Below are 25,476 nucleotides of genomic sequence, written 5' to 3' on the forward strand. Positions count from 1 at the left end.
ACATCTTTTTTAAAATGCGGCGCCCAGAACTGGACACAATACTCCAGCTGAGGCCTAACCAGAGCAGAGTAGAGCGGAAGAATGACTTCTCGTGTCTTGCTCACAACACACCTGTTAATGCATCCCAGAATCATGTTTGCTTTTTTTGCAACAGCATCACACTGTTGACTCATATTTAGCTTGTGGTCCACTATAACCCCTAGATCCCTTTCTGCCGTACTCCTTCCTAGACAGTCTTTTCCCATTCTGTATGTGTGAAATTGATTTTTCCTTCCTAAGTGGAGCACTTTGCATTTGTCTTTGTTAAACTTCATCCTGTTTAACTCAGACCATTTCTCCAATTTGTCCAGATCATTTTGAATTATGACCCTGTCCTCCAAAGTAGTTGCAATCCCTCCCAGTTTGGTATCATCCGCAAACTTAATAAGCGTACTTTCTATGCCAATATCTAAGTCGTTGTTGCAGATATTGAACAGAGCCGGTCCCAAAACAGACCCCTGCGGAACCCCACTTGTTATGCCTTTCCAGCAGGATTGGGAACCATTAATAACAACTCTGAGTACGGTTATCCAGCCAGTTATGCACCCACCTTATAGTAGCTCCATCTAATTTGTATTTGCCTAGTTTATCGATAAGAATATCATGCGAGACCGTATCAAATGCCTTACTAAAGTCTAGGTATACCACATCCACCGCTTCACCCTTATCCACAAGGCTCGTTATTCTATCAAAGAAAGCTATCAGATTGGTTTGACATGATTTGTTCTTCACAAATCCATGCTGGCTGTTCCCTATCACCTTACCACCTTCCAAGTGTTTGCAGATGATTTCCTTAATTACTTGCTCCATTATCTTCCCTGGCACAGAAGTTAAACTAACTGGTCTGTAGTTACCTGGGTTGTTTTTATTTCCCTTTTTATAGATGGGCACTATATTTGCCCTTTTCCAGTCTTCTGGAATCTCTCCCATCTCCCATGACTTTCCAAAGATAATAGCTAGAGGCTCAGATACCTCCTCTATTAGCTCCTTGAGTATTCTAGGATGCATTTCATCAGGCCCGGGTGACTTGCAGGCATCTAACTTTTCTAAGTGATTTTTAACTTGTTCTTTTTTTATTTTATCCGCTAAACCTACCCCCTTCCCATTAGCATTCACTATGTTAGGCATTGCTTCAGACTTCTCGGTGAAGACCGAAACAAAGAAGTCATTAAGCATCTCTGCCATTTCCAAGTTTCCTGTTACTGTTTCTCCCTCTTCACTAAGCAGTGGGCCTACCCTGTCTTTGGTCTTCCTCTTGCTTCTAATGTATTGATAAAAAGTCTTCTTGTTTCCTTTTATTCCCGTAGCTAGTTTGAGCTCATTTTGTGCCTTTGCCTTTCTAATCTTGCCCCTGCATTCCTGTGTTGTTTGCCTATATTCATCCTTTGTAATCTGTCCTAGTTTCCATTTTTTATATGACTCCTTTTTATTTTTTAGATCGTGCAAGATCTCGTGGTTAAGCCAAGGTGGTCTTTTGCCACATTTTCTATCTTTCCTAACCAGCGGAATAGCTTGCTTTTGGGCCCTTAATAGTGTCCCTTTGAAAAACTGCCAACTCTCCTCAGTTGTTTTTCCCCTCAGTCTTGATTCCCATGGGACCTTACCTATCAGCTCTCTGAGCTTCCCAAAATCTGCCTTCCTGAAATCCATTGTCTCTATTTTGCTGTTCTCCCTTCTACCCTTCCTTAGAATTGCAAACTCTATGATTTCATGATCACTTTCACCCAGGCTGCCTTCTACTTTCACATTCTCAACGAGTTCCTCCCTATTTGTTAAAATCAAGTCTAGAACAGCTTCCCCCCTAGTAGCTTTTTCAACCTTCTGAAATAAAAAGTTGTCTCCAATGCAGTCCAAGAATTTGTTGGATAGTCTGTGCCCCGCTGTGTTATTTTCCCAACATATATCCGGATAGTTGAAGTCCCCCATCACCACCAAATCTTGGGCTTTGGATGATTTTGTTAGTTGCTTGAAAAAAGCCTCATCCACCTCTTCCACCTGGTTAGGTGGCCTGTAGTAGACTCCTAGCATGACATCTCCCTTGTTTTTTGCCCCTTTAAGCCTAACCCAGAGACTCTCAACACTTCCATCTCCTATGTCCATCTCTACCTCAGTCCAAGTGTGTACATTTTTAATATATAAGGCAACACCTCCTCCCTTTTTCCCCTGTCTATCCTTCCTGAGCAAGCTGTACCCATCCACACCAACATTCCAATCATGTGTATTATCCCACCAAGTTTCAGTGATGCCAACAATGTCATAGTTGTATTTATTTATTAGCACTTCCAGTTCTTCCTGCTTATTCCCCATACTTCTCGCATTTGTATATAGGCATCTAAGATACTGGTTTGATCTTTCCTCCCAGTTTTGTCCTGACTCTCCTTTCTCTCTGCCAGTATAGCCCACACTCCCTCTCGTTTCCGACCCATCTCCCCGGTCTCCATGTTCCCCACTTACCTGTGGGCTTTGCTCACCTGTCCCCGTCGAACCTAGTTTAAAGCCCTCCTCACTAGGTTAGCCAGTCTGTGTCCGAATAGGGTCTTTCCTCTCCTCGAAAGGTGAACGCCATCTCTGCCTAGCAGTCCTTCCTCAAATAGCATCCCGTGGTCTAGGAAGCCAAAGCCCTCCTGGCGACACCATCTTCGCAGCCAGGCATTCACCTCCATGATGCATCTGTCTCTGCCCGGGCCCCTACCTTTGACAGGAAGAATTGAAGAGAATACCACCTGCGCTCCAAACTCCTTCACCCGTACTCCCAGAGCCCTGTAGTCACTCTTGATCCGCTCAGTGTCACACCGCGCAGTATCATTTGTGCCCACATGGATGAGTAGCATGGGGTAGTAGTCAGAGGGCTGGATAATCCTCGACAATGCCTCCGTAACGTCTCGGATACGGGCCCCCGGCAGGCAGCATACCTCCCGAGATGAAATGTCAGGGCGACAGATGGGCGCCTCCGTCCCCCTCAGCAGAGAGTCTCCGACCACCACTACCCTACGTTTCCTATTCGCAGTGGTGGCAGCAGACTTTCCAGCCTTAGGGGTACGAGGCTTCTCCTCCTTTACTGTAGGGAGTGATTCCTTCTTTCCTGTATCAAGAAGAGCATAACGGTTACCTATAACCACGGCAGGAGGGTTCGGAGCAAGGGTGGAGCACTGCCTGCTGCCAGAAGTAACCAGCTGCCAGTGTCCACCCTGAGCCATCTCCTCCTCCACCAGTGGTGTATCAGCAGTCCTGTGTACTGGGACAGCTACCTCAGCTGTCTCCACATGGACACTGTCGAGGAATTGCTCGTGGATACGGATGCTCCTCAACCTAGCCACCTCCTCCTGTAGCTCTCCCACCTGCTGCCTGAGAGATTCCACCAGCAGGCACCTCTCACATTGGATGGTCCCCCCAGCCTGGATATCAGTAAGTGGAAATTGCAAGTTACAGTCTTTGCAAAACCACACCAGGATCTGGGTAGAGGCATCCATGCTTAGGCACTCTGTCTGGCTACAGGCACAGGTGGAGGAGACAGTAGCAGTGCTGGCACAGGTGTTGCGGGTCTTCCTAACCATCGTAAGCCTCCCTCTGTCAAACTCCCGTCTGCAGCCCCCTGTCAGCTGAAAGGGTTGTTTAAGCAAAAAGTTATGAATGTAGTTGCTTTATAGGTATTAAGGGGAATCAAGAGAAAACAGATGGAACTGGCAAGGGACCCTCGCCCCCTTCCTGCTCCCCTTGTGAAACTCCCTTGTGAAACTCCCTGTTAGCAGCCCCTGTTTTGGGGGGCTATATCAAGTATCTTCTGTCCTGCCACTTCCAGCCCCCACCTTCCCACTCCCCCTCCATCAGGTCTTTCTCTCCCCTACACCCTCCTGATAGCTCCTCCCTGACCACGTCCCTCTGACTTTGATGCCTGGATCTCCCTCTTCTTCAGGGCCATCAGCCTCCTCTCGAGGTCCTTGTGCCAAACACAGCAATTTCCTGCAATATCTTTGAAGTATCTCATTGAATTCATTTTTTTTCTTTGGAGTCTATTCATTAAATGCAAAGGTTGTGTGGTGTTCAGGATTCTGCTGGACATCTCTAGGGGGGATATGAGATGTGAGCCCTAGAAAGTGTTATGAACTTCAAAGGACTGTATTTGAACAATGGGCCAGACAAGAATGGACTTTTGGACAGACAGGGTCAAGTGGCTTGCGTGGGGAATATCTAAGGGGTGATGAATGCAAATTCCCACCTCTGGTTTATGTAAAAACCCTCCCTTTTGAAGCTATGCCCTGATTACCTGCTCCTGGAATCTGAAGATCAAAGGCCCAAGCTACACCACTACCCCAATATAACGCTGTCCTTGGGAGACAAAAAATCTTACCGCGTTATAGGTGAAACCGCGTTATACCGAACTTGCTTTGATCCGCCGGAGCACGCAACCTCGCCCCCCCCCCCCCCCCCCCCCAGAGCACTGCTTTACCACATTATATCCGAATTCATGTTATATCGGGTCGCGTTCTATTGGGGTAGAGGTGTATATAAAGGAAAGACTAACTGATGCCTGGGGTGCTTGTTCTGAGCCAAAGCGGTTATGAACTTGTAGCCCCAGGAAAACTCCTTTGTGTCATTTGAAGGACTGACTCCTCCCAGAGCCCTCCCTGGAGTTGGGGGTGATCTCTGGTAAGCTTATTAGTGTGTGTAGGATCTTTTAATGTTTTCTCTGTAATCCTTTCACCTTAAGACTAAATGTACTTGCTTAGAAAGAGCTGTGTGGTAACTCAAACTATGGGCACTTACGCTGTTTGGAGCCTCTGAAGAGAAAGGAAAGTGTGGGCACTGGCCTGTTCAGGCAGGCTGGCTTGCTAGGGATATGCAGCGCTCTTATAGCCCTGTTGGTCCCAGGATTTTAGAGGACAAGGTGGGTGAGGCAATATTTTTATTGGACCAACTTCTGTTGGTGAGAGCAGGTCTGGGAAACCAACTCAGAGTGTCACTGCTGGGAGTAACGGTGGTGTAGACAGGGGACCATGCAGCCTGAAAAACCCTGGTCAGGAGATGGGGAGAAGTGCGGGTCTCTGCCCAAGTGAGGTGACAACTGAGGAGCTGTGAGCCTACAGTGGGTTTGCTCAAGGGAGCACAGAGGAGGAACACAGGTGCAGTTGCCCTGAAGTGTGACAACCCCATCTCACCTAATAGCCTTCCATCTCCTCTTTCTTGCCTCCTCTCACCCCTCAAGGCTGGATCAAGTCAGCCACTCGCCCAGCCAAGCACCTCTCCATTTCTGCATTGCCCCTCCGGCCACTGTCTTGTTTCCATTAGCATCGCTCACCATCCTGGTGATGGGGGCCTCTGCACATTCCAGTCCATTGATGTCCACGACCTCTCTGCAGGTCTAGCTCCCTCCTCCACTGAGTGTTGTAGAATCCATCTACCCAGGGGGATACAAATGCATTTTTTTTTACTTAAATACTTTTCTAAAAACACTTTAAAATTTAATTTGAAATGATTGCAACCTATACTAGGGCCTAGACTTACTCTAATTGATATAATTCAAATAAAATAATACTCATGCAGTATGTTTGCTGCCAAAGTTTTAAAGAAAGTTAAAGCCCTAAACTGGTGGAAGTCACTGGCTGAGCACCTGGAGCCAAAGTTCACGGAAGTGCTAAACCAGCAGGTTCAGAGAGAATATTTGCTTCACTTCAGTTTATTCAACTAGTTCATTCAAGGTTGAGAAGCTGATTGGGAGTTGAAAAAGCTGGACCACTTGTTTTCTTCTTTGAGTGACTGCACATGTCTGTTCCACTTAGGGTATATGTACTCAAGCCAGAGAGCTTTCTGTAGCAATACCTGTCGGGGGAGGGGGGGGAGGCATATGCCCTGTGCTTCCTCATGCCTTCAGCCAAGGATATAAAAGGCAGAGCTACCCTGAACTTCCCTCAATTCCTTCTTACTGCTTTTGGCTACAAGTTGGAGCTGCTTGTAAAGACTTTCACATTTTTTTTTGCAAATAATAGACAGTAGTTAGTGTAACTAGTTAGTATAGATAGTGGTTCTCTTTGTTTTGCTGGTTTTGTCTCTGCAATGGGGTGTACAGTAACTCCTCACTTTAAGTCATCCTGGTGTGACAAAGCTCTGTCCTAGTCTCTGTGGGTCCTGCGTTTCCTGATGGATTTTGCTAGCCTCAGAGGCTCACTGTGACCCTCCCCTTAACCCTTCTGTCTCTAGAGACAAGGGTCACAGGCTACTGAGCCATTTTCATCATAAGCCAGCAAGGGAGGGGAGGAGAAGCTATCCTCCTTTGCACAGTCTCGGTTGTCTCCCAGTCTCAGTGATTAATCAGGGGGCAAAGGGGGGGGAGCCCAGGCCTGCCCTCTACTCCGGGCTCCAGCCCAGGGACCCTAAACTTAGCAGCTATGGTAGCTGACTTTTTAGGAACAGGACACATACAATTCTCTGGGCTACTTCCCCACAGCAGCCCCCACTTCCTCAAGCTCCACTTCACCCTTACCTTAGCACCTCCTTCCTTGTACCTAGTATGGTGTATACAGCTCAGTCTCTCCAACAGCGCAACTTCTCACAGCTCTTGACATGTGCACCCACCTGACTAACTGGGAGGCTATTTAACTAGTTTCAGCCAGCCCTTGATTGGCTTCAGGTGTCCCAATCAACCTAGCAATCTCCACTGCCTTCTGGAAAGATCTTAATTGGCCCCAGGTGTCTTAATTGACCTGGAGCAGCTGCCATTTACTTATCTTGGTACCAGGGATTTGTTTAACCTGGGGCTAATATATCTATCTCCCATTACTTTTCTATAGCCATCTGGCCTTGCCCCGTCACACTGGTTAATGTTGTTTCATTGCTGATCAATTAGGGAACATGCTCATTTAAAGTTGTGCAATGCTCCACTCTTATGTTGTTTGGCTGCCTGCTTTCGCCACAGCTGGCATCCTCCCTAGGCCGACCAAACCCCCCCCCCACAGCGCCTCCCACCCGCCGGCAAACCCCACAGATCAGCGCCTTCCCCCTCCTCCCCCCGCCCGCAGCAATCAGCTGGCTTGCAGCGTTTTGGGGGGAGGAGCGAGGACTCGCCGCGCAGGCTTCCCTTCCCTCCCCAACCTCCCCAATGCCACAAGCCAGCTGATTGCCCTGGGCGGGAGGGAGGGAGAACCTGCTCGCCGAGTCCTCGCTCCTCCCTCCTGCACCCTAAATACCGCAAGCCAGCTGATTGCCCCAGGCAGCAAGGAGGGGGAGGACTTGGCACGCCTCCCCCCTCCCTCTCCTGCCGGTGGCAATCAGCTGGCGTGCGGTGTTTAGAAGGGAGGTGAGTGGGGGGGAGAAGCGAGGACACAGCGTGGGAAGTAAAGGGGGAAGGATGTGGGGGGGAGAAGAGGCAGGTCAAGGATAGGGGCTTCGGGGAAGGGGGAGAGTGGGTGGGCTGAGGGTTGAGGGCCCGCCCCTGGTGCTTGCAGAGTAGGGGAAGCTGCCGCTGCTGTGCAACGTGCTTCTCCTAGCCTACAGCACCTTCAGCCTCCTTGCCTGCGTCATCTCCAGTGCCAGTGGGCTGCGCCTGTGTGGGGTAAGGCAGGGGCACCTCCCAACTATACTACAGTACTATATGTACAGTATGTTTGTAAACACACAGCACGTGCACACTACTCCCCCCCCGCAGCGTAGTATTAAATTGCTTGTTTAAAAATTGTTTAAAACTTATGCCTGTATTAAATTGCTTGTTTAAAATATATATAATGCCTTTTGTCTGGCCAAAAAAAAAAAATTCCCTGGAACCTAACCCCGCCTCCCCCCCATTTACATTAATTCTTATGGGGAAATTGGATTCGCTTAACATCATTTCACTTAGTCGCATTTTTCAGGAACATAACTACAACGTTAAGTGAGGAGTTACTTTATTAGGACCAGAGGCCCCCTACTGGAGGCCTTGTGGTCCTACCACACCCCGTCTCAGAAAGGAGCAGTGGAGGTGAGACCTCCAAGCTGACCAGAGCAGCTGTGTGGGATGCAGTCAGTCAGAAAGAGGCTGCAGAGAAGCAGCCAGTTTGGGCCTAGAAAGCTCATATAAAAGGAGCTGCAGGGCCAGTGAGAGTCAGTCTTCTGGCAGAGACCGGAGGAGCAGGAATTTGCTCTTGGGTGGGACTTACCCTAGGGCTGAAGTCTCATTTAAGGGAGAAGATGAGGGGCTGTGGGGAAGCGGCCCAGGGAAACAGTAGCAATTAGTTATATGGACACAGCAGGGGGCTGCTACTTGTACGGTCTCTGGAGTTGGGTTGGGACCTGGAGTAGTGGGCAGGCCTGTGTTTCCCCCCACCCCATCAGCCACAGGTGGAGTGGCCTAATCCCAGAGAGGGGAATTTGTTTAAGCCCTGAGGAAGGGAGTTAAAACAGGCCCGGAAAAGGGGCTGAATATTGAACTTCAATACACCCACAGGGGTCATGGTGGATTCTCCATCCCTGACAGTTTTTAAATCAAGAGTGGATATTTTTCCAGAAGGTATGCTCTAGGAATTAGGTTTGGTAGGTTCTCTGGCCTGTTGTACAAGAGGTCAGACTAGATGATCGCAATGGTCCCTTTTGGCCTTGGAATCCATGAATCTGTGACCAGCAATTTCGGCTCAAACGCTCTCACTGGCTAACCTGCTGTTGTGCTGTAGGTAATGTCTGACCCCACACAAATTGACAGCTCTTTCTCAGAGTGCCCAAGCAACTTCACTGGCCTTCTTAAGGAATGTATCTATACTGGACATTTGCAAAGCAGCAACTTGGTTGTCAGCACAGACCTCCACTAAGCATTATGCTTTCGCTTGAGCCTCTAGAGCTGACTTGGGCTTTGGGAGAGCAGTGCTGCAATCCCTTTTCAAACATACTCCAAGCTCTGCCTATTCTCTCTCCCCCCGCCTTCCCATCCCCCTCACCCCCAGATTACTGCTTGAGAGTCACCTAGGTGGAATGGACATGTGCGATCAATCGAAGAAAGGTTACTTGCTGTGTTGTAACTTGTTCTTTGAGATGTTCTTGCATGTGTCTGTTCTACCACCCACCCTCCTTTCCCTCTGCTTCAGAGTCTATTTCGTTGCTATTCCAGTGCGAAGGAGCTGAGGGAGGGTCAGGGTATGGCTGCCCCTTGTATTCTTGGCTAGAAGCATAAGGAGGTGCAGGGCACATGCTCTGCCCCGGCAGGTACTGCTACAGAGAAAACTCAGGTTCAAATGCACACACCTGAGTGGAATAGATATGAGCAACACATTTCAAAAACAATGGTTGCAAAACAGGAAAGTAACTGATTTTCCTCCTTTAATGTATGGATAAAAATGAGATGTGAGAGGATGAGGTCTACTAGTTCGAAAACCTTGAAGGATATGGTGACCAGAAACAAGAGTTCAATTCACTAACTACAGATTGTTTCCTTTGTTTAATAAATCAGTTTTAAATGTAAAACATGTGTTGATAATCTGATTTTTTTTTTGTGCAGGATAAATAACCAAATTTAAGGTAGTTTTATTTAACTAATAAATTATTTTAAATGCTGTTTTTGTGTATTTTAATTTAATTTGACTTTCCATCTAAATAGAGCTTGACACAAATCAAGTGGGGGGAAAAAAGTCAATCTTGTTACATGTGCATCATTCACCATTTTCTAATATAATAAAAAAGTAAAATATTTTGAAACTGAATAAATGTAAGTTAATCTATATAATTGCTTAAATAAATGTGTATTGATATAGTGTATCCTCCTGTTTAGCAAAAAGTGCCAAATTTAGTGTAAAGGCTATATTTAGTTGCAAATGATCAACATGTTTTAATGGCTATAAGCCAGTGATGATCAACCTTTCTTTAGGAAAATAGCTAAAGTACAAAAGCAAAAAGAGATTAACATGGGTGATTTAACTCAATTCCCCCTGCCTCTGCCCCAATGTCCTGTGCGCACATCTCCCACAGCAAAGCCCATCCCTCCTCTTCCACTCCTGTGGTGCCAACCACTCTGGGGAGAACTTCACAATTGCACAGACAAATTCACTCTCTCCTCCTCAGTCTCTGCAATTGGCAGTGCTCTTGCAGACATTTGACCCTGTTTTCTACTCTCAACCTAGGACTTACCTCCCCGCTCTCTGCATGATCTTGTGAGACTGTTGAAAGGAAATGATTCACTGTGAAGTCCCTCAGTCACTTTCTACCTCTAGCTCCTCCGCATTGACCTCAACCCCTCCTGGCTGCTAAACTCCCTCACCGCTGCTGCCAGCCCTCTTCTTGGACAATACAAACATGCTCTGGTCTCCATGCCTCTTGTCATGCCCCCGGCTGCTCTGCCCCAGTTCCATACTGGATCCCCTTCTCCCAGTTCCTGATGCTGTTGTCACCCCGGCTTCATGGCCAGGCCTTGGCGGGACTCTTGCCCCATCCTCCTTGACAGCTTAGTTGCTTTTGGCACCATCGATTGCACTCTCCTCCATGTATCCTGTCCTCCCATGGCTTCCACAGTACTATCTTGTCCTGGATCCTCCTGCCTCTTGGCTACTGCTCTTCTCCCTCCCTCTCTCCATGGGACTCCATAGTGCTCGACCCTGGACTTTTCTCTTTCTTTTTCTTTTTCTCTTCTCTCTTTTTTTTTAAACACCTTCTTGCTAGGTGACCTCGTCTGCTGACCCAGCTTCAGTTACCATCCTTGCGCAGATGTCTCACAGATCTTGCTGCTCTGCTCCTGCCTCCCTCCATCATTCGCACACTTCAGCCCATCTTTCTGTCTCACCTGCCAAAACCAAGCTCCTGATCTTCCCTTGAAAACACCCCATCCTCCCTCTCACGTGATTGTCACCTTAGACGCCTTCCTCTCCCCTCACACCCAGACTGTTTTTCCTAAATAACACCTCTAAGATCCAGCCTTTTTCTCTGTTCACACTGGGAAAACCCTCCTGGCCCCTCTCCACCCTTATGACTGCAATTCCCTCCTCTCCAGCCTCCTGGACACTCACCCCACACCTCATGCACTCTGCTCCATTCAAATGCAGTTGCTGGGATCATCTTACTGGCCAGGCACTTGGAAAAACCTACCCCTTCCACAAGTCCCTCTGCTGGCTCCCCATGTTCTACTGCATCAAATCAACTTCTTTGTCCTCCCCTTTGGCTCTCTTCCCAGCCCTCCCCCAAACCCCCGCATGTCTTCTTTCTCATCTTATTGTTGCCCCCCTCAAACTTGAATTTGTCTGCCTGTCGGGCAGCTTCTCACACTGTTTTCTCCCCACCACCACGACATTTGTAGCCCCCTCAAGATCATCTCCTGCACTCTGAGTGTTTTTCCCAGACCTAAGCAAGAGCTCTGTATAGCTCAAAAGCTTGTCTCTCTCATCAGCAGAAGTTGGTCCGGTAAAAGGTATTACCTTACTCTCCTCGTGTCTCCAATACCCTAGGACCAACACAGCTACAGCAACACTGCATACAGCAGCTGTAAGCAGTCAAGCAATTAACTATGGATGGGCTGAGTCTGAGCTGGGGTAAAGGGTTCTTATTTAAAATATATGCTCTGGTTCAAATGGGAATGATTGTGTTGATGTTCTCTGGCCTGTGTTGTATAGGAGACCAGACTAAAGGATCACAGTGGTCTGTTCTGGGATTAGAATCTGTGACAGTGAAGGTGTCCATGTTGGCTTTGGCTGCTCTTTCCTCCTGTCTCTGTTTGTCAGCTGCTTGGGCAAGGAGTGTCTCCCCAGTGTCTGTGCAGTGCCCAACAGGGTGGGCTCCAGTCCTGTGTGCAGCACAGGCAGTGCTGAGGGCGGGTATCCTGCAGTGCTGGAAGGATAATTGACATTGAAGTTTCTTGCTTTTTTTTCAGATCTCCTGGGAAGTGCCTAAGAATCATCGAGATTCCTGCACAAGGAAGGGGAAAAAAGAGGCAGGTACCGGGGTAGGGCAGGGCTGTGGGGCAGCCCCTTGTAGTTCTTTTCACAGTATGCTGGGTCACCAGGCTGTAGGCTCTGAATGTATGCAGAAGGAGTCTGAGTCAGGACCATGTTCTAGACTGCTTTCCTCCTCCCAGGGGCTCCAGGGCAATGTGTGGGTCACATTTGGTACTAAAACAGCAGCCTATGTTCAGTATGACCTTTGAGGAAGAAGGCCGTCCTGGTTACAAAACCTGCCTGGTTTAGAGGGAAGACACCTACAAAAATACAATATATAACACATGGAAGAAAGGGGAAATTGATAGTAATGAATGTAAATACTTGCAGTTGCAGTTGGGGAGGTTTAGGTTGGATATTAGGAAAAACGTTTTCACTAGGAGGGTGGTGAAGCACTGGAATGGGTTACCTAGGGAGGTGGTGGAATCTCCTTCCTTAGAGGTTTTTAAGGTCAGGCTTGACAAAGCCCTGGCTGGGATGATTTAGTTGGGAATTGGTCCTGCTTTGAGCAGGGGGTTGGACTAGATGACCTCCTGAGATCCCTTCCAACCCTGATATTCTATGATTCTATGAATTGTAGAAAACTGATTAGGGAAGTACAATGTCACAAGGAGAAATCTATATGGTCAGCAGATTTAAGGGCAATAAGGAGTTCTTAAAATATATTGGGAACAAAAAAAATCCTGACAATGGTAATTCAGTAAAGGCCAAACTATTCAGTAAATATTTCTGTTCTGTATTTGGGGAAGAACAGATGATACAATCTCATCATACAGTTATAAACTCTTTCCATTCCAGTTGTATCTCTGGAAGATGTTAAGCAGAAGCTATTAAAGTCAGATATTTTTAAATCACCTGGTCCAGATAAAACTCTTGGATACAAGTTAAAAGAGCTGGATGAGAAGCTCGCTGGACCATTAATGTTGATTTTCAGTAAGTCTTGGAGCACTAGGGAAGTTCCAGGAAACTGGGAGACAGCTAATGTGGCAATTTTTAAGAAGGGGGAAAACAGGATGACCTGGGTAATTATAGGCCTGTCAGTCTGATGTTGATCCCATGGAGTGGCTGATAGAGGGCTCAGTTAATAAAGAAGTAAAAGAGGATAATATGATTAAGGCTGCGAGTTTGTCACGGAAGTCACGGATTCCATGACTTTCCGTGACCTCTGAGAGTTCTGCAGCAGCCGGCTCAGGCAGCCCCCTGGGCCAGTCGCACTGGCCACTGCTGGAGCAGTCTCGGGCCACCGTGCCCCCCTCCCCCAGCACCAGCCGGGGGGTCCCTGGCCACGCACTGCCCCCTGCCTCCTCCAGCACCCATGGTGCCTCTGGGCTAGCCCCCCCCCGATTTAGTCAGGGATATAGAGTGCAAGTCATGGACAGTTCACGGGCCATGAATTTTTGTTTACTGCCCGTGGCCTATCCATGACTTTTACTAAAAATACCCATGACTAAACTGTAGCCTTAAATATGATTAATGATAATCAACATGGATTTATGGAAAATAGATTCTGTCAAACTAATGTGATATATATTTATACAAGATCACAAGCTTGTTTGCTAAAGGTAATAGCATTGATGTAATACACTTACATTTCTGTAAGTCATTTGACTTTTTGCTGCATTGCATTTTGATTTAAAAAAAACTAGAACAATATAAAATTAAGATGGCACACATTAAATTGATTAAAAATTGGCTATCTCATAGGTCTCAATTTAATTATAAACAGGGAATCCTCATCAAGCGGGTGTATTTCCAGTGGGGTCTCACAGGGATCAATTCTTGGCCCTTTGAAGTTTAACATTTATATCAGTGACCTGGAAGAAAACACGATTACTGATAAAATTTGCATATAACACAAAACATGTGGGAGTGGTAAATGAGGAGGACAAGTCTGATTCCGAGTGATCTGGCTTCCTTGGTAAGCTGGATGCAAGCAAAGAATGTGTGTTTTTAGTACAGTGAAATGTAAATGTATGAGAACATAAGAATGGCCACATTGGGTCTAGCCTTGTATCCTGTCTCTGAGAATGGTCTCTGCCAGATAGTTCAGAAGGAGCGAGCAGAACAGGGCAATTGTCAAGTGATCCATCCCCTGTCATCCAGTCCCAGCTTCTTGCAGTCAGAGATTTAGGGACACCCAGAGCATGGGGCTGTGTCCCTGACCATCTTGGCTATAGCTATTGATGGACCCATCCTCCATGAATTTACCTAATGGTTTTTTAGAACCCAGTTATACTTTTGGCCTTCACAACATCCTGTGGCAACAAGTTATGCGTGTGAAGAAGTAATTCCTTAGTTTAGTTTAAAACCTGCTGCCTATTACTTTCATTGGGTGACCCCCTCCAGCTTGTTTTGTGTGAAGAGCTAAATAACGCTTCCCTATTTACTTTCTCTGTGCCATTCATAATTGTATAGACCTCTATCATATCTCTTCTTTTTCTCTTTTCTAAGATAAGCAGTCCCAATCTATTTAATCTCTCCTTATATGGAAGCTGTTCTGTTCCCCTAATTATTTTCATTGCCCTTCTGTGTACCTTTTCCAATTCAAATACATCTTTTTTGAGATGGATTGACCAGAACTGCATGCAGTATTCAAGATGTGGGCATAACATGGATTTACATAGTGGCATTATGATGTTTTCTGTCTTCTTATCTATCCCTTTCCTAATGGTTCCTAACATTCTGTTCGCTTTTTTGACTGCTGCTGCACATTCAGTGGATGTTTTCAGAGAACTATCCACAATGACTCCAAGATCTTTTTTGAGTGGTAACAACTAAATTAGACCCCATTGTCTTATATATGTAGTTAGGATTATGTTTTCCAATGTGCATTACTTTGCAATCCTCACCGTTGAATTTCATTGCCATTTGGTTGCCCAGTCACTCAGTTTTTTGAGAGCTTTTTGTAACATTCTGCTAGTGTTTTTGGTATTTTTGATGCATCTAGGAACAAAGAATGTAGGCCATACTTACAGGATGGGTGACTCTGTCCTGGGAAGCATTGATTCTGAAAAAGATTTGGGGGGTCATGGTGGATAATCAGCGGAACATGAGCTCCCACTGTGATGCTGTGCCCAGAAGAGCTAATATCCTTGGATGTACATATAAACACTGAAAACTCAAGTAGGAGCAGAGAGATTATTTTACCTCTGTTTTGCACTAGTGCAACTACTGCTGCAATACTGTGTCCAGTTCTGTTGTCTACCATTCAAAAAGGTAGGGTTACCATTCGTCCGGATTCCCCCGGACATGTCCGGCTTTTTAAGCTAAAAATAGCGTCCGGGGGGAATTTGTAAATGTCCGGACTTCCCCCCCCATGCAGAGCACACGCGGCTAACAGTGCTGCCGGCCAGACGGTGTCACTTACATGGGGCTCCGACACTCAGCCAGAGAGAGCACGTCCTCCTCCCCCCCGCAGCAGAAATCACTCCCTCCCTCCCTCCCTTCCTGCATCGCAGATCGGCTCCGGCAGTCTGGAGCTCCTCCCCCACTGCTGCCCAGCGTCCGGACGAGCGGCTCATGCAGTTCCTGAGCAAGTTCACCGAGACATTAGGCGAAGAAAGGCCAACAACAAGGGGGCCAGGGGGTCGGAGAAGGGGCAGGGAGGTTCTGGAGAGGGCAGTCAAGAGACAGGGGGGTGGGGGGTTGGGAGTTTGGGGGGGGACTTTCTGGGGGTGTGGATAAGGTTTTGGGCAGTCAGGGTACAGGTAAGGGGTAGAGTCCTGGAGGGCAGTTAGGAGCAGGGGTCCCAGGAGGGGGCAGGCAGGGGACAAGGAGCGGGGGGGCGTTGGGAGTTCGGGGGGGGGCTGTCAGGGGGCAGGAGTGGGGAGAGGGATTGGAGCAGTCAGGGGATAGGGAGCAGAGGGGTTTAGATGGGTCGGGAGTTTTGGGGGGGCTGTCAGGGGGTGGGGAGTGGTTGGATGGGGCGTGGGAGTCCCAGGGGTCTGTCTGGGGGTGGGGGTGTGGATAAGGGTTGGGGCAATCAGGGTACAGGTAGGGGGTAGAGTCCTGGGGGGGGAGGGTCTCAAGAGGGGGCAGTCAGGGGACAAGAGGCAGGGAGGCTTAGGTAGGGGGTGGAGTCCTGGGGGGCAGTTAGGGGCAGGGGTCCCAGGAGGGGGCAGTCAGGGAACAAGGAGCGGGGGGAGGGTTGGGGATTCTGAGGGGGGGGAGTGGGTGGGACTAGGGCAGGATGGGGCGGGGCTAGGGTAGGACAGGGGCGGGGCTCCTCCCGTCCTCTTTTTTTGCTTGCTGGATTATGGTAACCCTAAAAACGGCTGTTGATAAATTGGAGAGCGTTCAGAGAAGAGCCACAAGAATGATTAAAGCAGGGATTCCCAAACTTTTTGGTAGTGTAACCCCATTTTAATTGCCGTATATACTCTATCATAAGCCGGTTCGTTTATAAGCCAACCCCTCCCAAGATGGATAAATAAAAATGGAAAATTTTTATGACCCGTTCATAAGCTGACCCTATAATTCAGGGCTCAGCAAACTTTGGCTCCCGGGCCATCAGGATAAGCCACTGCTGGGCCGAGATGGTTTGTTTACCTTGAGCGTCCGCAGGCACAGAGGTAAACCTAAGTAAACAGTGTCCTGGCACGCCAGCTGCTTACACTGGCGGGCCGGGACAGCAACTGGTGGGGAAATTTTTTTGGGGGGGAGAAGCTGGGAGTCGGGAGTAACCCCTGTGACCAGCCCGCACATGACCCCACCCCTAGCCCAGGACCCCCACACTCTCCCCATCCCATCCCTTCCCACCTTATCTGGGGAGGATGTCTCTGGCCTGGCTGGAGCTGCTCCGCGGTCGCAGCATGTTCCAACGGGCTGGGCCGTGCTCTGGCGGGCCGGGCAGCATGGCCACAGCCTGCTCTGGGGGGCGGGGACGAGCGGCATGGCTACAGCCTGTCCGCCCCGGAGCTGCAGCTGCTTCAGAGGCTGGTGGGGGAGAGCAGCATGGCCAGAAGCAGAGAAACTCTGGCCCTGCCTCTTCCCTTCTGACTCGGCTGGCTGTGCTGCCTCTCCTTGCTCCCTCTGTTGGGGGGAGGGGCTGTGTCCCACCTCTCCTTCTCTATATCCGTTCATAAGCCGACCCCCTTCTCTGGTGCTTCCCTTTTTTTACTAAAAAAATTCAGCTTATGAATGGGTATATACGGTATTTCTTCCCGGGACCCCAGACAGCATGGAAGATGCCATTTTGTAGAGCAAAATGTTGTCCTCCATACAGCGTGACCTCTCACACACGTTCTGCACAGTAGAGATTGCCATAACCCTATTTGCTGATGGTGTGACCCCATTTGGGGTTGTGACCCACAGTTTGGGAACCACTGGATTTAAGGATTAGAAAACATGCATTATTGTAAGAGGCTGAAGGAACTCAATATATTATCTTAACAAAGAGAAGGTTAAGGGGTGACTTGATAAAGGGTTTAAGAATCGACATGGGAGAGCTGGCTGTATTTTAGAGAATCCTTATTGAGGTTCCAGGAACAAATCATCCCGATGTGTAGAAAGAATAGTAAATATGGCAGGCAACCAGTTTGGCTTAACAGTGAAATCCTTGGTGATCTTAAACACAAAAAAGAAGTTTACAAGAAGTGGAAGATTGGACAAATGACCAAGGAGGAGTATAAAAATATTGCTCAGGTATGCAGGAGTGAAATCAGGAAGGCCAAATCACACTTGGGGTATGTCTACACTACGGGATTAATCCGAATTTATATAATTCGAATTTTGGAAACAGATTGTATAAAGTCGAATGTATGCGGCCACACTAAGCACATTAATTCGGCGGTGTGCATCCATGTACCGGGGCTAGTGTCGATTTCCGGAGCGTTGCACTGTGGGTAGTTATCCCATAGTTCCTGCAGTCTCCCCTGCCCATTGGAATTCTGGGTTGAGATCCCAGTGCCTGATGGGGCAAAAAACATTGTCGCAGGTGATTCTGGGTACAGTCTCACCCCTCCCTCCATGAAAGCAACGGCAGACAACCATTTCGCGCCTTTTTTCCTGGGTGAACACTGCAGACTCCATTCCACAGCAAGCATGGAGCCCACTCAGCTCAAGACAGCAGTCATGAACATTGTAAACACCTCGCGTGTTCTCGTGCAGTTTATGCTGAGCCAGGACCAGAAAAACGAGGCGAGGAGGCGACGGCAGCGCAGTGACAAGCGTGATGAGGACATGGACATGGACACAGAATTCTCTCAAACCACGGGCCCCGGTGCTTTGGAGATCATGTTGTTAATGGGGCAGGTTCTATCCGTGGAACGTCGATTCTGGGCCTGGGAAACAAGCACCGACTGGTGGGACCGCATAGTGTTGCAGGTGTGGGACGATTCCCAGTGGCTGCGAAACTTTCGCATGCGTAAAGGCATTTTCATGGAACTTTGACTTGCTGTCCCCTGCCCTGAAACGCCAGAATACTAAGATGAGAGCAGCCCTCACAGTTGAGAAGCGAGTGGCGATAGCCCTGTGGAAGCTTGCAACGCCAGACAGCTACCGGTCAGTCGGGAATCAATTTGGAGTGGGCAAATCTACTGTGGGCTGCTGTGATGCAAGTAGACAAAGCAATCACTGAGGTGCTGCTATGAAAGGTAGTGACTCTGGGAAATGTGCAGGTCATAGTGGATGGCTTTGCTGCAATGGGATTCCCTAACTGTGGTGGGGCGATAGATGGAACCCATATCCCTATCTTGGCACCGGAGCACCAGGGTACCCAGTACATAAACCGCAAGGGGTACTTTTCACTGGTGCTGCAAGCACTTGTGGATCACAAAGGACGTTTCACCAACATCAACGTGGGCTGGCCGGGAAGGGTTCATGATGCTCGCGTCTTCAGGATCACTACTCTGTTTAAACGGCTGCAGCAAGGGACTTACTTCCCAGACCAGAAAATAACCGTTGGGAATGTTGAAATGCCAATAGTTATTCTTGGGGACCCAGCCTACCCCTTAATGCCATGGCTCATGAAGCCATACACAGGCAGCCTGGACAGGAGTCAAGAGCTGTTCAACTACACGCTGAGCAAGTGCAGAATGGTGGTAGAATGTGCATTTAGCCGTTTAAAAGGTCACTGGCGATCGTTACTGACTCGCTCAGACCTCAGCCAAACCAATATCCCCATTGTTATTTCTGCTTGCTGTGTGCTCCACGATTTTTGTGAAAGTAAGGGGGAGACCTTTATGGCGGGGTGGTAGGCTGAGGCAAATCGCCTGGCTGCTGATTACACGCAGCCAGACACCAGGGCGATTAGAAGAGCACACCAGGAAGTGCGGCGCATCAGAAAAGATTTGAAAACCAGTTTCATGGCTGGCCAGGCTACAGTGTGAAATTTCTGTTTGTTTCTCCTTCATGAAAACCCACCCCCTTTATTGACTCATTCTCTGTAAGGAACCCACCCTCCCCATTCCCCCAGCTTGCTTTCAAAGGAAATAAAGTCACTATAGTTTAAAAATCATTTATTCTTTATTAATTGATTATAAAGAGAGGGAGAGAACCCGGGTGGGGTTTGGGAGGAGGATCGGTGGGAAGGAAAAGGCCACTAAAAAAAGGTTAAAAAAATGACAGCCTTTTGCTTGGGCTGTCCATTGGGGTGGAATGGGAGGGTGTACGGAGCTGCCCCCTCCACGTTCTTTACACGTCTGGGTGAGGAGGCTATGGAACATGGTGAGATGGGAGGGGGGTTATACAGGGGCTGTAGCGGCACTCTGTTATCCTGCTGCCGTTCCTGAAGCTCCACCAGACGCCGGAGCATGTCTGTTTGCTCACGCAGCAGCCCCAGCGTTGCATCCTGCCTCTTCTGATCTTCCTGCCGCCACCTCTCATCTCGAGCGTCCCTCCTGTCCTCACGTTGGTCCCTCCTGTCCTCATGTTCACTGGCTTCTTTCCTATACTTTGAAACAGTGTCCTTCCACTCATTCAGATGAGCTCTTTCACTGCGGGTGGATTCCATGATTTCTGCGAACATCTCATCTCGCGTCTTCTTTTTCTGATGCCTTATCTGAGATAGCCTTCGGGACGGAGGAGGGAGGCTTGAAGAATTTGCAGCTGCTGGAGGGAGGGAACAAAGGAGAGAATTTTTTAAAAAGATACATTTTGCAGAACAATGCTTACTCTTTCACAGTGACCAACACTATTCACATTACATAGCACATGTGATTTCTGTGCAAGGTCGCATTTTGCCTCTTAATATTGAGTGCCTGTGGCTTTGCTGCTAGAGATCACAGACGCAGGTTCGGGCAACAGAATTTGGCTTGCATGCGGCCATTGTAAGCCATTGTCTTTCGGCTTCTGCGCCCTCCTTTCCCACCTACCAAGCAAAGCCCGTTGAGTGCTGCGGTTTTCCTGTTAACCTTCAGCAGCAGAAAACAAACTAACACCCCCCCCCATCCAATTCTCTGGGATGATCGCTTTATCCCTCCCCCCACCACATGGCTGGTATCAGGGAAGATCCCTGCTAGCCAAACGCGAAAAGCTCTGGGCCAATTTCCCCCCCCCCCAACATTCCCACCCCCGCGCTTGGCTAACTGCAGGGAAGGATTTCTTTTCGGCCACAGGCAAACTGCCCAGTAGGAACGGCCACCTCTGTCCCCTTAATTAAATTCCCGTATTTCAACCAGGTTACCATGAGTGATATCACTCTCCTGAGAATTACACAGTGAGATAAAGAACGGATGTTGCTTGAATGCCAGCAAACACTGGGACCATACGCTGCCAGGCTTTGTCATGCAATGATACCAGATTATTTGCTGCAACCATGGCGCGATCAAGTGTCCTACCATGGAGGACGGAATAAGGCTGCACTGCCCAGAAACCTTGTGGCAAGGCTTTTGGAGTACCTCCAGGAGAGCTTCATGGAGCTGTCCCTGGAGGATTTCCGCTCCATCCCCAGACACGTTAACAGACTTTTCCAGTAGCTGTACTGGCCATGAATGCATCCCAAGTCCTCAGGGCAAAGTAATCATTAAAAAACGCTTGCTTTTAAAACAAGTTTTATATTTTAAAAGGTAAACTCACCTGAGGTCCCTTCCATGGGGTTCTGGTCTTGGATACTGGCTTGGGAGGGTTGGAAGGGTACTTCAGTCAGGTTGAGAAAAAGATCCTGGCTATTGGGGAGAACGGAGTGCTGGGTGCTCTCTGCAAGCTCGTCCTCCCTCCTCCTCCTCTTCCCCGCACGCAGAATCCTCAGGTGTAGCTGATGAGATTATCCCTGCCTCGGAATCCACGGTCAGAGGTGGGGTAGTGGTGGCGGCCCCCCCTAGAACTGCATGCAGCTCGGCGTAGAAGCGGCATGTCCGCGGCTCTGACCCGGAGCGACCGTTTGCCTCCTTTGTTTTTTGATAAGCTTGTCTGAGCTCCTTGACTTTCACGCGGCACTGATCTGAGTCCCTATTGTGGCCTCTCTCCATCATGCCCTTGGAGATTTTTTCAAAAGTTTTGGCATTTCGTCTTTTCGAACGAAGTTCTGCTAGCACTGAATCTTCTCCCTATATAGCGATCAGATCCAGTACCTCCTGTACGGTCCATGCTGGTGCTCTTTTTCGATTATCGGTCTGCATGGTCACCTGTGCTCTCCACGCTGGGCAAACGGGAAATAAAATTCAAATGTTCGTGGGGCTTTTCCTGTGTACCTGGCCAGTGCATCAGAGTTCAGATTGCTGTCCAGAGCGGTCACAATGGTGCACTGTGGGATAGCTCCTGGAGGCCAATACCATCAAATTGCAACCACACTAACCCTTATTCGAAATGACAATATCGATTTTGGCACTACTCTGCTCATCGGGGTGGAGTACAGAAATTGATTTTAAGAGCCCTTTATTTCGAAATAAATGGCTTCGTTGTGTGGATGGGTGCAGGGTTAATTCGATTTAATACTGCTAAATCCGAATTAAAGTCATAGTGTAGACCAGCCCTTGGAGTTGCAGATAGCAAGAGATGTTAAGAGTAACAAGAAGGGTTTCTTCAGGTGTGTTAGCAACAAGAAGAAAGTCAAGGAAAGTGTGGACCCCTTACTGAATGAGGGAGGCAACCTAGTGACAGAGGGTGTGTAAAAAGCTAATGTACTCAATGCTTTTTTTGCCTCTGTCTTCACAAACAAGGTCACCTCCCAGACTGCTGCACTGGGCAGCACAGCATGGGGAGGAGGTGACCAGCCCTCTGTGGAGAAAGAAGTGGTTCAGGACTATTTTTAGAAAAGCTGGACGAACACAAGTCCGTGGGGCCGGATGTGATTGTAGAGCCATTATCTTTGAAAACTCATGGCAATCCGGGGACGTCCCGGATGACTGGAAAAAGGCTAATGTAGTGCCCATCTTTAAAAAAGGGAAGGATGAGGATCCAGGGAACTACAGGCCAGTCAGCCTCACCTCAGTCCCTGGAAAAATCATGGAGCAGGTCCTCAAGGAATCAATTCTGAAGCACTTAGAGGAGAGGAAAGTGATCAGGAACAGTCAGCATGGATTCACCAAGGACAAGTCATGCCTGACTAACCTAATTGCCTTCTATGACGAGATAACTGGCTCTGTGGATGAGGGGAAAGCAGTGGATGTGTTATTCCTTGACTTTAGCAAAGCTTTTGTTATGGTCTCCCACAGTATTCTTGCCAGCAAGTTAAAGAAGTATGGGCTGGATGAATGGACTATAAGGTGGATAGAAAGCTGGCTGGATCGTTGGGCTCAACGGGTAGTGATCAATGGCTCCATGTCTAGTTGGCAGCCGGTATCAAGCGGAGTGCTCCAAGGGTTGGTCCTGGGGCCAGTTTTGTTCAATATCTTCATTAATGATCTGGAGGATGGTGTGGATTGCACCCTCAGCAAGCTTGCAGATGACACTAAACTGGGAGGAGTGGTAGATACACTGGAGGGTAGGGATAGGATACAGAGGGACCTAGACAAATTAGAGGATTGGGCCAAAAGAAATCTGAGGAGGTTCAACAAGGACAAATGCAGAGTCCTGCACTTAGGGTGGAAGAATCCCATGCACTGCTACAGATTAGGGACTAGGCAGCAGTTCTGCAGAAGGGCTAGGCAGCAGTTCTGCAGAAAAGGACCTAGGGGTTACAGTGGATGAGAAGCTGGATATGAGTCAACAGTGTGCTCTTGTTGCCAAGAAGGCTAACAGCATTTTGGACTGTATAAGTAGGGGCATTGCCAGCAGATCGAGGGACGTGATCGTTCTCCTCTATTTGACATTGGTGAGGCCTCATCTGGAGTACTGTGTCCAGTTTTGGGCCCCACACTACAAGAAGGATATGGAAAAGCTGGAAAGAGTCCAGCGGAGAGCAACAAAAATGATTAGGGGGCTGGAACGCATGACTTACGAGGAGAGGCTGAGGGAACTGGGATTGTTTAGTCTGCAGAAGAGAAGAATGAGAGGGGATTTGATAGCTGCTTTCAGCTACCTGAAAGAGGGTTCCAAAGAGGATGGATCTAGACTATTCTCAGTGGTACCAGATGACAGAACAAGGAGTAATGGTCTCAACTTGCAGTGGGGGAGGTTTTAGGTTGGATATTAGGAAAAACTTTTTCACTAGGAGGGTGATGAAGTACTGGAATGGGTTACCTGGGAAGGTGGTGGAATCTCCTTCCTTAGACGTTTTTAAGGTCAGGCTTGACAAAGCCCTGGTTGGGATGATTTAGTTGGGGATTGGTCCTGCTTTGAGCAGTGGGTTGGACTAGATGACCTCCTGAGGTCCCTTCCAAGCCTGATATTCTATGCTTCTATGTAACAAATATTTAATAATGGGCTCTTCAGTTTAGCAGAGAAAGTTATATCATGATCCAATGGATGGGAGCTGAAGCTAGACAAATTCAGACTGGAAATAAGGTGTAAAATTTGAACTAGGCGTAATTAGCCATTGGAATAATTACCAAGGGTCATGCTGGATTCTCCATCACTGACCATTTGTAAACCAAGACAGGATGTTTTTCTAAAAGTTCTGCTCTAGATGTTATTTGGGGGGAAGGTCTCTGGTCTGGGTTACACAGGAGGCCAGACTAGATGATCCTAATGATCCCTTATGGCTTTGGAATCTATGAATTTGTAGTAGGGAAATGGGAATTTTCACTTTTCCCTGATGCTCCCCAGAGTCCTGGATGAAGGGACCCCCAGGTTATCATATCTACAGAGTTCTCTTCGTCTCGAGCTGCTCTGGCCATATCCCTTCTCTCTGTATACCCGTTCACTGGCTTTTCCCATTGTCCGCTCTGTCAGGTCTCTGCATAATGCAGCCTGAGACTGAGTCTCTCCTCTCCCTCCCACTCGTCTACTTCAGCCTGCTTCATGCCTTCCGTGCTTCCCCAGTTGCCTGCCCCTTTCTCTTGATGCCAGACAATCTCCTCTCCCTCTTCATTAAAACCACATGGAGCTTATCAGCAAATTCCTCGCTGCCTCATCTGAACTGTGCTGGTCTGGGTACTGCGCTCCATGGGGCAAGGGCTATGTGGTGTTGGAAAAAGCAGGATGATAAACTCTAAAGATGATAGAGAATGTTAAATAGAATGCCCAGATAAGCTGCAAGAAATGACTGGCACGCCAAGGCACCAAGATGGCCTCCTACACACCTTGGTACCTTCACCTCCATGACACCAGGGCTCCGAGGTTAGAGAAGCTCCTCTACAAATCTCACCAGTACAGTGCTCACCATCTTGGCAATGCCAGACCCTGGTAGCAAGTCAGTCTTCTGGATACCATAGCCCTCCAGCACTCTCCAGATTTCTGTCCTTGGAGAATCTGTTTGTACTGAGGAACAGGAGTCTCCATTGCTACGGTTCTTTAACAGGGTCTCGTCCCCAGGGCCACTCAGACAGATTGAATCCCAGTTGGATCTCCAGCCTTGGTGCTGGCAACTATGTCTGAGGCTTCCCCTTCAGCCCAGGGGATGAGTCTTCTTCAGATTCTGAGATGTTGGTACAGGGATCTTTTCTGATACCTGACCACCACACCCAGTTGTCACGGACTCACAGGTCGTGCCCACGCTTGGCCTCGTACGGTCCCTGGGGGGAACCCCCCATCAATGCGACAGCGCTTCTCGGGGGTCCAATCTCTCTTGGGGGTTAAGCCCCCTCTGCCTCCTGGAACCGCACCTCTCTGAGCCTTAACACGCCTGTCTCTCGCCGTGGGCCCCCTCAGGGAGTCCCCTCGCTCTGGACCCCCGGGGCCTCCACTCCCAGAGGGACTAATGCAACCCTCATCTCTAGACCAAAGCGACTCTCAATAAACCCTCCTGTTTTATACTGGCTGAGTGTCCGAACACAGCATAAGAAACTCTCTGGGTCCTCAGGCCTGGCCTCCCTCAGCACAGCACATCTTAAGTCTCCCCTGCATCCAGGTGGGCTCTGCCTGCTCTCTCCAGTCCAGAGACCCTGCGCTTTCCAGCTGGGCATCCCAGCGCCAACAGCTCCTCCCCTGTCCTTTGTCTTCCATCCCAGGTAAACAGGTCTCTGGGGCCCTCTCGCTTCCATCCTTTATTCCCCTCTGGCTGGAACTGGTTGGTCAGGTCACCAAGGTCCTCTCTCCTCAGCCCTTTATCCTCCCACTGGCCAGAACCAGCTGAAGGCCAAGCTGG

At 48.6% G+C, this 25,476-nt stretch overlaps 1 protein-coding gene across 2 annotated transcripts in view; it reads left to right on the forward strand.

The window, feature by feature from the left end:
• The window catches only part of SEMA4F (ssemaphorin 4F), a 217,708-nt gene that overhangs the window by 99,267 nt on the left and 92,965 nt on the right, over positions 1 to 25,476 (forward strand). For both annotated transcript variants that reach the window (XM_065598374.1, XM_065598373.1), the window contains exon 3: positions 11,849 to 11,912. In XM_065598374.1, coding sequence (XP_065454446.1) covers positions 11,849 to 11,912 — 64 coding nt within the window. The remainder of the gene's footprint in view (positions 1 to 11,848; positions 11,913 to 25,476) is intronic.

The sequence above is a fragment of the Chrysemys picta genome, chromosome 5, assembly GCF_011386835.1.
Source record: "Chrysemys picta bellii isolate R12L10 chromosome 5, ASM1138683v2, whole genome shotgun sequence".
In the NCBI taxonomy this organism is placed as follows: Eukaryota; Metazoa; Chordata; order Testudines; family Emydidae; genus Chrysemys; species Chrysemys picta.